The 15,226-nt window shown below is 41.6% G+C and overlaps 1 protein-coding gene across 3 annotated transcripts in view; it reads right to left on the bottom strand.

Annotated features, from left to right (window-relative positions):
* The window catches only part of rims2a (regulating synaptic membrane exocytosis 2a), a 129,535-nt gene that overhangs the window by 97,542 nt on the left and 16,767 nt on the right, over nucleotides 1-15,226 (bottom strand). For all 3 annotated transcript variants that reach the window (XM_053432046.1, XM_053432047.1, XM_053432045.1), the window contains exons 2-5: nucleotides 10,732-10,764; nucleotides 9,783-9,875; nucleotides 5,606-5,816; nucleotides 4,964-4,975 (exon numbers count right to left, since the gene is read on the bottom strand). In XM_053432046.1, coding sequence (XP_053288021.1) covers nucleotides 4,964-4,975; nucleotides 5,606-5,816; nucleotides 9,783-9,875; nucleotides 10,732-10,764 — 349 coding nt within the window. The remainder of the gene's footprint in view (nucleotides 1-4,963; nucleotides 4,976-5,605; nucleotides 5,817-9,782; nucleotides 9,876-10,731; nucleotides 10,765-15,226) is intronic.

The raw sequence follows: 15,226 nt of genomic DNA, 5'->3' as shown, positions 1-15,226 counted from the left end.
CTACATTCACATGCTCCAACACTGGCTGCACGTGGTGAATTACATTTTAATGAGCTTCTAATTTTAGTGTGCGCGCCAGAAATAATAATAGACTTGATGAATATTGATGTTCCTTGTTTGAAGTCCAGGGACAAAGGAAGAGGAGGGAAATACTGTGGAGATCCAAAATATGGTAAGGCACGAAGACGTCTGACGTCTGTCAGAACCACATCTCCGGCACAACCTCACTCAGAACTCAATTTTTAGCGCACACACGAGTCTCGCTCACTGGTATCATTTTGGAAGGGAAAAAAATAAATGTCACTAAAATACCGCATTGGAAACATTACAACGATGAAAATATTCCTTTTGGGGACATATTCTCTGAGAGAATAACAGCAGAAGGTGAAACCTCCCTGCTGAAATGGTCCCATTTCTGACAAACACAGTGACCAATGGGGGAAAACGCGATGCAGTCACAGTCTCGTGTTCACTCGGCTTACCCATGGTGCCTCTGAGGGAAAACCGTGTGTGTGCACGGAGAGATCAGCGTCAATAAGTCCTGTTAAATGTGGAGACGAGTGTCCGCAGCTCCACAAAACCAAGGCTCCGCTCCGACCTTCAGCACCGCGGATAGCTCCGAGTTCCGACAACGGGCGGGCAGCTATAAAACACCGTGAAGGTTACACCGGGCACTCCACTGACCACATCCAATCCACAACCAGCCAAAACGTCTGTCTGTGCTGCTGTCGTCACCGCGATTATAATATCCAGACCTCAATGCTTTCAAAAAGGCTGATTCCAAAAAAAGACAAATTCCAGTCTTAAATCGTCACAACGGAGCCATCGAACCGTGCAAGCAATCCCTGGCTCAATGTCAGCAGGTCTACGGGGAGACAACATGTGAGTCGAGCGATAACGCGTCAAATCACCGCTCCATTAGTTCGTCTGTAACACGGAGTCAGATCTGTGGCGGAGTTGATGGGAGCTCATTACAGATGCGGCTCGTCCCAGCTCTGCTCCGCCGTCCAATGGTGAGAGGGAGGGGGAAAAAACACTGAATGGCACAGCTTCTCCTGCATACGCGTCAACAAGCGCACTTTGTCATTCCGACTAACTCTGAGCTGTATTAACACACAGGACACAGCTGCTGCCATCGTCGCCATCATCGTGGAAGCAAGACATTTCTCTTCATGATGTCAGACAGGAGCAGGAGCACGAGATCGTGGGGTCATGCAGCATTCACAACTCGTGGACGAGAATGTGCAAGAAACTATAGCTGCTTTTACGTGTTGTGGGAATCGTGTCCGGAGAGTTCTTTACATGTTATGATGTGCGTGCAATGCAGTCACGACATTAGTGAGTCATACAATGAACATATCAATTGAATTTATTTGAGATGAGAATTTTTTTTTTTCCAAATAGAACGAAGCTCCACAATTATCGGTTACCATCAATAACCAAGTAAGAGCAGTAACAAAAAATGTGTAATTTGTTACACTTTATTCCTTTGCCCAGTTGATGCCTCGATAAATACGTTTAGCAATCACTGGACAAAAAAGTATTAGTTACTGACCTTTGAGTTACATTTATTTATCTGCATCAATTCTTTGTATTAGTGCACATTGTATACACATTATTTGAGTTTTGCTGAGCCTGCGACACAGTCTGGGACAAGTTGTTCCCATTAGAACTACTGTATGAGGAAGTCAGTAGGACTGTGAAACACAGGTGACATATTTTGATAGGCCAATATATTAAACTATAGACAGTTTTCAAACCAAACACTAAGTCAGTAATATTGGCAGTAAAGTAAAAGCCTATAAATTCACTAATCGTAATGACATTACTTAAATTGAACAAGTAAAAAATCCCATTGTAGATAGTACTAAATGCAAAGGCATTACAGCAACACCAAAACTAAAGATCAGTAACCCTAAACCCTCCATCTTCTAATACTGTAAGACAGGCTTGCCCGAAAATAATAATGTAGAAATATATCTTTGAAACGTCCTTGAAAAGCCAATCTGAAAATGTCAAATACTGCTGAGGAAAATGTAGACATAGCCAGATGTTTTCAAGTTCAGCAACGCAGATATAAAATGCTGTCTGCCACTGCTTCCAGCACTCTCAGGAGCCAGAAGTTAATTTGGTCCATAATTTGTCTGCACTTCCAACACATTATAACACATTTAATCATATTATAGGCATCTGGCTTTAATAGTGTCTTCAGTACATCACTACAAATATATGTATAAATATATATCATTTTCAACACACTGTCCAACAGTATCTTCCAATGATGCTAAGGATTTCTGTGGTGCTGTTAAGGGAGCACAAATCGTATGCAGCAACAACACACTAACACACTGTTAAAAATTGAAAGCAATCCTGACAAAACACGGCAGTCCTTCACCTTCTGGTTTATATCGGACATGTTGGGGGGGCCAAGAACATGGAACGTCTTCAGGAATTGCTTTAATCACAAATGACTTACACCCTGGAGACAGTCGATTACTCAGACCCTTTTGAAGCCACATCAGAGGAAATGGTGGGCAGCTCCACCGCTACAAGTGGGGATTCCAAATACTTCACATCACTGAACGTTGTTGAATCTAAATCATCAGCATTTGATATTCTCACACCCCAAAACTCACTCTGTGCTTCAAGTGTCTACAGTAGAGGCTAAGCTGGTACAATTAATGTGTAGTGATTGTTATCAACGCAGATAGTTCATCAGTGATTCTATTATTCAGTTGGTTCTGAAAAGACAGGATGATGAATGTGACTAGGTCATAGGTTCAGAATCCACTATACAGGGGTTTTGAGCAGAGCCCTTCATCCTTCAGAGCTGATGTTCCATTACCAGCTGTTTAACTCTTAGTCTTATAGTCATATTCCAGTGTACCATTGATGAGAGCCGTCCGTGACATGCAGACGTGTTAATATTCAATGGCAGAACAAGATCTCTCTCACCAGTGCTGTCACCATCTGTGAGAGAGGGAAAGAGTAGACGGATGGAAAAAGAACAGATTTCACCACCGCTACCTCTTTCACTGACACACAAGCTTTTAGACAAGCTGGTCTGGCACAGTGTGGTCTGTTGTTGGTGGCAGAGGAATCAAAGCTTCTGTCCATTTGTAAATACAAGAATGGCATAAGCAACCAGCAATCAATATCACAATACTCCTGGTGTGCTACTAAGAATAATTGCAAACTGAACTTACAACTGATGCCCTTTGCAGTCTATTGCCTAAGACGGTGCAGTTAACATAAGCGTTCACAGACAAAGAATCAACCTACATAATTCCGAAGATCTGAATAAATCAGAATGCCCAGATAAACATTTAAATTATGCATTAATCTAAAACGCAGACGCCAAGATAATGAATTTCAAAATAAATCCCAATTCAAATTAAAACAACCAAAGTCTCCTGCTGAAATCAGTTCAACAGAGAATTACTAGCAGATGTAGAAATGGATAACCTGTACTCAAGATCCTCACAGAAATAAGCGTCAAATATTTTTTGTGATCTCAACTCAGCCAAAACTAAATTCCTTCCTACACTGGTCCCTGCTAACCCCTGGTTGCTCCTAACAGCGCCTGTCAGCCCTGAGACACTTGAATCTATTACAAACACAGAACACACTGTGTCTATGACTGTGCACTCTCATGTGTCTGACTGGTCTATGAGTACAAAATTATCCCACCTCCTTTTACACCCTTCATAACTCCTGCCTCCTCTTCTGCTCATGAACATGCTGTCGCTCTGTTCCTCTGACTGAATTTATCTATATATTAGTGTGTATATATATATATATATACACACATAAATATATAGATGTATATATATGATGACATAAACACTCACTCTGTTCTCCTGCTGAAGACAACTCTGTATAAGCAAGTTCTTGGATTTTCATCTAAAGATAAATTTCAAATATTGCAGAATTACTAGGTGTAGATATAGCGGAGTGACTTATTTCTTGCAAACGCTTCTTTGGATTGGAATCAAATGTTCACACCCTCCTACATATTCCTCAGATGGTTGCAGCTGCATCTCACTATACACAACTCAAATGTATGTACATTTAAAAAATTATGTGTTGAATTCCTTATTTAACAACTCCATATGAAAAACAGCATCCATGGTCTGCATGGACAAATTACATTGAGTGCCAGGAGGCCAAGCCAGCGCCAGGTAAATAGTTGGCATTGCCTCAGGGGCTCATCCCCCGGCCCCATCAACATCCATCACCAGCCTGCTGCCAATGGTATTACTCAACACCATCTGAAGAACACAGTAACCAATCTCCTGGCTAATAGGGAACAATGGTAGCCTGTACAACTGGAGGGAGCAAAAGAACATAGGTCTATCCCAGAGCTGCTGCTCTGTTGTTTCAATGGAAACTGCTAGCATCAACCTCAATCCAAGTGGGCTATAGATGAATTAGTCATTGCTTGATGTTAGCAGTATAAACCTGAGACAACTTTTTGGAAAATCTATGTAATAAATGGCATACAGCTGAGGTCTAAATTGAAAACAATTATTAAGCTTAAAGGCGTACTCCACTCAATGGAGTTGGCATCTCTCACTACATTCTTGGGGGTTACAGTAAAAGATGCAGTATTACAGGTTTCCTTCAGGCTTTATCACTTGTAATTCTAACCCTGGCTGTTGGTGGTTATTGACACTTTGAATGTTTGAAAAGCACAATATCAAAATGTATTTTAACCCTTTGGAAAGCAGATTTTTTTTATTGTTTTATCTATATATTTATTTTTGAATAATGTTTATTGTGTTTATTCAGTTTTTATTTCAGCACAGCATGATAGACTCACAGGCAACTTGGTCAGAACTTTTCCCTAATTTTTTCATTGTCATTGTTGGCTGCTGTATGCGTATATATACATATCATTGCATTCCATGAACAATGCTTGTGTTCAAACAGTCCCAACAAACACAGAAAATAATTTGCTAACCACTTTGTCCTCCTATTGCAATTCCATGAGAGCAGGAATGCAGCAGAAAGAGAAGAGGGAGGCAGAGGGGGAGGGAAAGACAGGAACAGAGAGATTGTGAGTGGCATTAGTTGGTCCCGATAGCATTTTCACATACTCCAACAGCAAAGGATTGGACGGCATCACATAAAAACACTCAAAGCTCATGACTCAAATTTAAGTGCTCTTATGCTAAAAGCTCTGGCTTAGTCTGAGGGGAGGATTTGACAGAGGTTAGTTAGGCACTGGAGTGCCACATTATACAAAAGCAGACACCAGGTTCCTTTGTGGGAAAAGAAAAGGAGGAACAGTTCCCTCCAGTGGTGAAATGGAACAACTGTAAGTTACAGTAAACATGAAAATCTACAGTTATGAATCAAGTTATCTGTGTTAACAGAATTAAAGCGACGAATGCAGAGAGTCTCTTTATAAGCTGAAAAAAATACATGAGTTGCCATTAAAGACATTGTTGGCTTGATGCCCAGATCAAGATTTCACCGCAAGGTTTTATAACCTTGGTTTGCAAATAGTACTGTAGGGAGAAATGTGCCTGCGGGTGGGACATCTGTGTGTGTATGTGTGTCCTTATAAACGGAGAGTACCCAGCATGTGAGCCACCATTACCTTATTTGACCGCAGAGACACCCGTCCTCCGCACCGAGCACAGAATTTCGTTTGGCAATATGAACAGAGGTGGCCACAGCCATCGGCAAACTTGGTTTTGTGGCATATCCCACAGGTTGGGGCTTCGCTCTTCTGATCCAGAGCCGGCTTAGTCTCATCTCCCATCTTCTTAACCTGGTCCTTATACGATTCAAACTGCTGGTGCAACTTCCTGTAAGAGGAAAGGAAAGATGTTAGGGAAAGGGAGGCATCTATGAAAATACATTTTGTGTTGGATTTATTAATCTGTTGTCTATTTGTACAAGCTCACTTCCCTTGATTGTCATTTTAAACACACATTTACCAGAACAACACTGGCCTAAGGACCCAGTACATGGAATAATTTCATTCTAAAAGTATCGTGTTTCACTCTAAATGTTTAACAGGAAAAACAAATGTGAATTCTCGACATAGAGGATAAATAATTATAACTTTTCTATCTTCGTAAAACCATCCGACAAATGCACATTTGTGACATAAAATCTTGCACCAGGTTATCCTTCTTGCCACCAGCAGGAATCATGTTCTTAGTCCCACAAAACTACTACAATCAGCTGATTAACTGATATAAACTCAGACATCCATGTGTACCGTGTGAGATTTGGAAAGGAAAAGCAGATACCATGACCTCAGAAGCTTCAAAGCTGAGCTCCTCCTTTGATACCGCACCTCTCCCACAACAGTGGGGGTGGGGGGTATCAAATTTGCTTTGCAAGTTTAAGAACATCACTTAATTCGACTTTCTCAGGTTCCCCTGCGTTTAATGAATCATTTGCACGTGTGTTTCTATATCAGGACAGTGGTAAGGTGAGATAGCAAACACCCTTGGACCATACGGCTAGATAATGATATTACCAGCACCCACAGTTAGTATTTCTCTATTGTATTACTAATAAGAAGTCATTGGTGATCAGCACACACTGTAGAACCCATCAACCTGCTTGCCTTTGCCAGTTCAGCATATATTGTGTTACTGTTTGTGTCCTATAGATGGCCCCCTACTGAAGCATTACGCTTGATCTTATACAGCAGATTCTTAACTCCTAACCAGCCCTGAGAGGCTCCTGAAAAAACCTGCATGGTGTCCTCACATGCATTTTGTATGACACATGTCAATTGAGCGTCTCCTTGGAAACTAAACACTGGGCTGACTTCATAATATGGCGATTAGAATTGGTTTCGCCCCACATATCCCCTGCAACATTCATTAGCACTTGTGAATTATTGAGCAGCGCTATCCTTTTACCACATACAGCTCTGCATTTGAGATAAACGTGCTTCCTTTACCCACAACCAGGCCTTCAGAGCCCAAATGTGAAAAGAGCCACACCACCTGAAGACAGCCCGCGTGTGTCCATCACATGAGCAAGTCTCTGTGCGATGTAAAACATTAGGTAGAGTGCCAGTAGCATGCCCCTTGTTGTACCCACTTAGGGATTAAAGAGCTAATTGTGTCAAACTCATAGTGTGTTTACCAAGCGGAGATTAGTTAGTATTCTTGTTTAAATCATCCGACCAAATCTCATTTACTGACAGAGGGCCTGATAACACCGTGATGAAGACTACTACAAGAGGTGGAGCTACAGTCTTTGAGGAACAAGGATATAAGACAGCAAACATTGTTTTATTCTCACTTAATCTCCATTTACACTCAAATGTTTTCAGAGACATGTGCTCAACCCTGGCCCACTTCATGGGCTAAGGGCCAATGCTCCACTGATAGACAAGGTCAGTGAAAAGAGCTGTAAAAGATAACCAATGATTACCTCTCCCTTCTGCTGTATCAGGTCACTTTTTGAAACGCTAACCTCATTTGATGGGGCTGGGATTCAGGTTAAAAAAAACCAAATGCACCAGTTTAACTGTAGTCTGTATTGACAGTGTTGATTCTAAGACGGATATCAGGCAGCAAGAATGAGCAGGTTTTGTGGAATAGGAGAGAAAATACATGTACAGTAAAGGAGCGAGATCACACGTGATGAGAAAGGTGTTCACAAGCTTTAAAAACAGAGCCAATGTTTTAACAGGTAAAACGTGAAGAGGTAAACAAAGACTATGTGGAGTGAAAGTAGACTCGCGTGGCAGCGGGCAGCTGGTACACAGAGTCCATTCCAAAGGGTTTACTAATTCGGTCAAACACGGTCAAATGTGGGTGACACTGCTGACGAGTAATCATACGCTGCTCATTGTCCCGTCCCATGCTAGCGTATCGGAGCTCTCTTACCTCTGGGCCACACCAGAGCAGCCACAAACAGCCGGTAACATGAGCCTCTGTCTTGGACATGTGACAGCAAGGCTGAACTACTAGACTTTGTTTTCTGCCACAAACTGAGCTGAATATTTACTCCTCCATCGTCCTTGGTATATCACGCTGCCACAGAAACTCTCAGATATTAGAGAGGAGTAACTGCCTTGTGTGTGTGTTACAAATATATATATAGATATGGATAATAATTGATATATTGACCACTTGAACTCCACATCAAGCCGATGTGACCTTAAAAAGGTGGTATGGCTAACACATTTATAAACTGTTTACGATTTACATTTACAATAAACAGAAAAATTTGTCGAGTTCCTAGCTAACAGCCCGTCAGTATTTCTTACTTTAGCTTGGTAGCTGCTCTTCTCTTTGCTCAAGCTAGCTGCCAGTGCTGAGCATGGAGCATATACTGGGTTAGTCAGATTAGTCTTTGCTGAAAACATTCTCCCGCTGCAGGAAATAGAGTTGATGAGGCCAGTGTTACAGAACCCAAAAAAACGAAATTAGGCTAAAACGGCTAAAAGTTCCACAGCATTGCAGAGGTGCATTCAATTCTATATGTGGTTCTGTCAGTGGGAGCCGACCTTTTTACATTACACATAGTCATATGAAAAAATGTATAACTACAGAATTATTCTATGTAAAGTGGTCAAATTGAATTTACCTTACACTTGAATTCAATGTCCTTTCAGAGCATTGAATGCCGAGAGGCGACTGTGGCCGCCGCCCTTTAACTCACTGTGCAGACCTTCTTCACAACTTGCAGATGTAGCTAATGGTCTTAACATTTAGCTAGCATGCACAGTATGGAAGCAGACATTTAGACTATTATGTTATTGAATAAGATGGTTTAAACATGGTTCTCTGACACTTAATGAAACAGACTCTTTACTAGAGTTATTAACGACACCTGCTTTCATGGTAGTCGAAATCACTCACTCATTACTATATAGTCCACTATAGTGAGGTCGCCATTTTGTAGTGGTGTCCGAATGTTTGGTGAAGTTTTTTCTACCCTATATAGTGCTCTCATTGTTTCCCACAATGCATCGTGAAAGGTAATGCACAACCGATATCCCTAACTGAGCAAAATATACCACCGTGCATTGTACTCACACCTGAGAGACCAGAGGAGCGAGGGCAGTCTATCTCTACAAATTATTGTACGGTATCTTTGCACATCCAGTTTCAAGTACCTTAGGTCCAATGCACCCACCTCTCTATTACACCTGAGCATTGTTTACTTACACCTAGGGTTGCAGGTGTAAACCAAATACTGATTAGAAAAAAATGTAAAAGTAGAACAAATCAGTTTTCAACTTCCTGTCTCTAACTTCAACATGGAGTTATGCACGAAGTCTGTTGGAGATATCAGCTGTTGGACTACTGGAGGAGACAGGCTGGTGTGGCACCATTTTACTCTTTTTTCATATTTACATTAATTTGCATTGAACTTTTAGCATAAATATATTGATTTACAAAGCAATGTGTAAATAATATGCCCTTATATAACATTGGCCAAGCAATTCTGTCCTTTTATCTTTATTTCATCCCAATAAATGCAGGTGTTTGAGGGGAATTCCTTCTAATTGATCCTGATAACAGCTTTGGAATACATAAACATAATGTATATAACATCATTTGTTGTCCTCTGTTGAAATGAAAATTCTACCACCCCACACAGCATTATGTCATTTGTAAAAGCAAAATCCATCACTCTCACACCATCAGTCTCTCACATGCTTAAACACAAATGCTGAGAAATGTTCTAATATCCACTAGAGTCAAACATACTGTGCATCCAGCTGCTGGGGCCACCACTGTATGTTTGTGCCTGCTAGGTGGAGATCAAACAGGGTCTTTGCTATTACTTACGCGACTGGCTCTGGCTCCTTGTCATTTTGGGACTTTTGCTGGGGCTGAAGAACGTTATTTACCAGCTCAGTGATCCCACTAAAGGGAAACCACCTGTTCAAATAAGGAAAGTGTGACTGAAACAGCGCAATGAGTCATCATGGGAGAAAACAATCTATCCTGAAAAGGGTTTTTGAGGAAGCAGGGCAGTTTCTAAGAAGTGAACAATAGCAGGGACATTCACTACAACCAGCGCAGAGAGAGAGGAAAAGGCCGGGCAGAGCGGCAGTCGGTGGAACATTAACAACTAGTCGGAAATACAGTGAGAAAGACAGAAGAAGAGAGAAAGATGATACACACAGCTTTAGTAGACGGTAGGAGAGAGAAAGCAGGAAAGCTCTGCAGCCAATGGAAATGAGAGCTGCATCAAATGCTGAGCTGAGGGGAACAGGAGTGCTATTTACTCAAGCTTGGTGGTAGAGTGGGGGTCAGGTTGTTGGACTGGTTAGGCCTGCAGGTAAATTTAGTGAAAATGCAGCTACACTTCAGTAGAGCGGGAAAGGTGCATCTAGCCCACAGTTGTGGTCAAATTACGAGGCTGCATGAGCCAATCAGATGTCTCCCTGGATGGGAGTGGGCAGCCAGTTAGAGACGATGGACAAAGGGAAAGGGTTTGGATAGGGCCTGGCTATAAAAAAGCTGTTTGAAAGGAAAAGCCTTTGCCACTGATGTCATGGAAGCCGACCATTTAGCGACCAAGACAAAATCCAACAATCTGGTCATTGCTATTTATTGGAAGCTAATACACAGCGCGGACGTCATGCTCCCACAGCAGTTTCCCATGACATTAGTGACATTTCTTTCATTTTCCTCCCAGACAAAAAGGAGAAAGCCACATGAAGCACAAAGCACCCACTGACAGGAAGAAGTGTCAAAGCCTGGAGCACTCTGGGTAATGGAGTTTACTTACTGTGCCGGCTGAGGCTTTGGTTCTTCTTTGATCCTAAAACATGAACAACAAAAAAAAAAAAAGTGTGCACAGCTCAGTGCATAAGGAACACAAAGAGATGAGGAAAACATACTAAAAGACTCAAAATACTGACACAACTGATGACACTTAAGATGTGTATGGCCATAAATCATGCTTAAACTAAAATATGAATAATAATGCAGATATTATAGATGATATTTGATGATGATCACAATACAATGATGAAAATGGTTATGAGGTAAACAACATGAAAAAAAATTGCAGAATGAATAAAATGTGGTCTGGACCAACGTAAACTTTGAAATGGCTGCTTCATGTGAGTAACACCCTCTTTCACGCTAGCATGGACAAGCAAGCGAGCCCACTACTTTACTTCCCAGAAGTCATAGAGAAGCGTCTCCACAGGTTCAGCGTAACCAGCAAGCAGAGCGGTTGGGCTAAGTGACTTTTGCTGCCTCAGACCCTTAGGATGGAAAATGTAACTTCTACTATGCCGAGTCAGCAAAACATGCCTGATTAGATTCATGTCCATTAACACATCAAATACATTAGCCAGTTATAATAAAGCAATGTAAATGTCAAAAATAAGCAGGATTGGAAATAGGCTATGATATAGATCATATCTTGATTTGATGGACTTGATGGATGGACTAACCTCCATCCATCCATCATCTATACTTATCCTAAGAGGGTTATGGGGGGCTGGAGCCTGTCCCAGCTGACAATGGGCGAGAGACAGGTACACTCTGGACAGGTCACACGTGTATAGCAGGGCCACCATACAAACAACAATTCACACTCACATCCACACCTATGGTTAATTTAGAGTCTCCAGTCAACCTGATCTGCAGGTCCTTGGACTGTGGGAGGAAGCCTGAGTACCCAGAGAAAACCAGCACAGGGAGAACATGCAAACAGAACACAGAAAGCTTACCACCACAGACCTGACGTAATATAAATATAAAGAAACACAATATATAAATTCAAAAAATATACATCTGTAGACAAACCGATGCATTTTTGGTGTCTCGGGCCTCATACGTCCCAATAATTATAACTTTTTGCATTTATTCTAAGTAAAAACTGTGATCCTAGAATAACCAAGGAAGCACAGCCAGTATTCACACACACACACACACACACACACACACACACACATCACCACCACATGACTGTCTAGCATCTGTCTAACATCGTACACTTCAGCCACTCTCTCCCAGTTTAAAGAGCAGTTGTGACTTAAAGCAAAACAGAGACAAGTTGCAGCTGACGATCACACATCAGAACTTCACGCACCTCATCATCATGTTTGTACTCAGCTTTAAATAGCTGTGCTAAATGAAATGCGTTAATTAGTTTGTCTGATTCTGACGCTTTTAGTGATAAAACTGAAGGTTTTCTTCATTATAAGTTAGTATATTCATTCTTTATAATTAATTGCTAAAATGACTATCTATCCAAAGATGTTCAAATTATAATGAGGCACTTTTCAGAAGTTATAAGCAGCAAAGTAAACTAATAAGTAATTTACTCTAGAGCTCAGAAGCCTTTGAAAGCAATTTCAGGCCAGATGATTCATCAAATTCTCCAATCAGAAAGTTACCTTAAGTAGTTAAACATACTGCTCCTACACACCAGCTGAGAGCAGGGGCCTGAGCGGGACTAATATTGTTCAAACTATACTAAGAACAATATTCCATCAAATAAAACTCCAATACTTATCCCACTGTGTACATTACGAGGATCCCATTCAACTCCCAGACAAGCACAGAGGCAAGGAAACAGTTCTCATGCAGAGCATCAAAATACAACAACGCAGCCTCCCAACGGTCTCCTTGAGCAGGAGCACAACAGAGCAAGGAATCTGTCTGATCTGTGTCAGACGGGTGAGAGAACACACAAGCAAAGATATAGTCCTGTGTACCCATCAGTCTCGCTGCTCTGTTTTCCGATGAGCCAGTCCATATTTATCCTCTCACTGTGTTCTCTCGATGACCTGCAGCGCCGTTCTTTATTGATCCCATCAGTCCCGTCTCTGTGGTTGCATTACAAGCCTCATATTTATCTGATGGAGCCTGCCTGCCTGCCTGGACGGCTGCCGGACAAAGTGTGTGTGTGTGTGTGTGTGTGTGTGTGTGTGTGTGTGTGTGTGTGTGTGTGGGTGTGTGTGTGTTTGAGTGAGTAACTGGCTATGCTTTCACGTGTGCGTGTCTACCCATATCCATGTGTGTAGTGTACTCATACATGTGCATATGTGAGTGAGTGGGTGTGCGCACAGTGTATTAATTGACATGGGGCAGTAAAATGAGTGAGTGTAAAATGTCACAAGTGACGTCTTCAGTGTCCTGGCTGCTGCTGAGGCCTGCAGGGCAGAAACAGTCTCTGTTTTCCATCTCTTACACCTGCACTCTGCCTCCCCTGAGCCCCTCACACACACACATTGAGTAAAAAACTAAACACACACTCGTACAGCATCAAAGATAGGGTGTGTTTAGAGCATCTGAATGTGTGATTCGCTACTGTTCTAACAGGCAGGTTTCAGTCTTAATAAGATACATGTTGCTGTTATTTGTTGGTCTTTAGTTTAATTTGTTGAGTATTTAGGTTACTGGCTTTGCAAGGAGAAGCAGTCAGCTCTGCCAAACACCGGTGCCACACTGCTCTCTAGTGGACAGATGTGCTGCATTAACTTCAAGAACTGATTCCTGAAGTTTGTTGAAAGAATGTATAACAAGGTATTTACTGCCATTCTGCTTTAAGTCTATATGATGTGATGTACATATGAACAGTGTCATTTAGACAGGAGAGGAGAGGTTATTCTATACCTCCCTGTAATATGTGCAATCTCTTTTAAACAAAGTCACAGTTGTAAGAAGTTGTGAGAATAAATGCAATTAGGGTGATAATGATAACCATTATCACATCCTACCCCAACCAGAACAAGGTTGGTAACATGTCACATGCACCAGCCAGAACAATTGGGCACAGACTTGTCAAATCAATCCCCTACATCAGCACATATAGGACAGGGACATGCTCATGATGCACATGTGCAGTTGTATGTGCCAGCCCTTCTCATATACTAACCACTAGAGGAACATCTGAAAGGATTTAGACAACTCCTGAAATCTGATTAAGAAGTTACTGCTCAAATGTCCTTTACAACTGACTGACAGGAACAGCCAAGAAACTGTCCATAAGCTATGCAATCCAAACAAACATTATCCGTGGATAAGTGTCACATCAGACTTTGTGGATGCGACACACATTCTCTAATAAAACGAAGAGGGGATCCTTTCTTCATCCAGGGAGTTGTTACTCAATGGTGCAGTTCTTCTTGGCTCTATGCAGCTTTGAAGCTCTGTTTGATTGAACTCATTGCTTCGGTTTATTGACCCAAAACCTAACTGTAATGTTGCTGAGATCCACAGATGAACCACATGTGAACTCTGCCTCAGTGTGTCAATGTATACTGGTGCGTCTGTGGGACCATTGTTCAGCAGCTGATAACATTTGAATATTTACAGCACTGTGTGGCTTTAACTCACATTTGTTTACAGTGCTCAGGTTCATTATAATGAAGGAACAATAATTAGTCACACTCAATGCAAAAATGTGTCTCACTGATGTGATTGGAGTTGTTCTGGGATGGATGGAACTATTGTATGTGACATCATATAATGTCAAAAATGCCATGACATCAAAAATAACCACTATAGATTATAGACAATGTACTGCTTACTTTTCAAGAACATGTACTTCTGTTCATTTTAGGCACTTGCAGTGCACCCCTCTCTGTCATGCTCAACTGCACTTCCACACATGCCACCAAGGGCTTTGCTTTTTTTTCAATTACACCAGCTCCCTGCCAAATGTGTACCAGTTGTACCCAGTCACTCTAGCAAGTCTCTCTTGTCTTTCAGTAAACTGCAGCTTCCGAATGTTTTATTTCTGTTTAAAAAATGTCTGGCAGATGTTGAAGTGACAGCCAAGAACAGGAGAGATATGGTGACATGTGCTTCTCTGGAAAGCTATGGCAAGGGTGCTATGCTGTGAAGCAGTCTCCATTATATATCTGGTGGAGTTTTTTTATTTCAAGGCCTTCTTGAAATCAATAAATGTATGTCTTTCTACATTCTGTCCATGCAACTTCTTTGTAAAAGTCCTCCTATGATTTTAGAGTATAGGGTCCAAGGTGTCCCACAGTGCTCTGCAGATTTTTAACAGATCGAGAGGTGCAGCCTTGACTGGGCATCAACGCTGAAGTAGAAATTCTGTCATAGTGGATCTCATGGCTAAGCAGTGACCCTGCAGGCCCTCTGAGTCGACTACAGACGGGTGATAATTGGATCATAAGGGAGTAATCTGGCTCAGTGGGTAAATACCAACTACATACATCATTAACACCATCCCAGGCAGTCAGTACTGCCAGGAGATGAGGTTAATGTCTGACTGTAATCACTCACAGGCAAGA

This window comes from Pleuronectes platessa, chromosome 10, assembly GCF_947347685.1.
Source record: "Pleuronectes platessa chromosome 10, fPlePla1.1, whole genome shotgun sequence".
Classification (NCBI taxonomy): domain Eukaryota; kingdom Metazoa; phylum Chordata; class Actinopteri; order Pleuronectiformes; family Pleuronectidae; genus Pleuronectes; species Pleuronectes platessa.
This window is presented reverse-complemented; position numbering and strand designations above follow the sequence as displayed.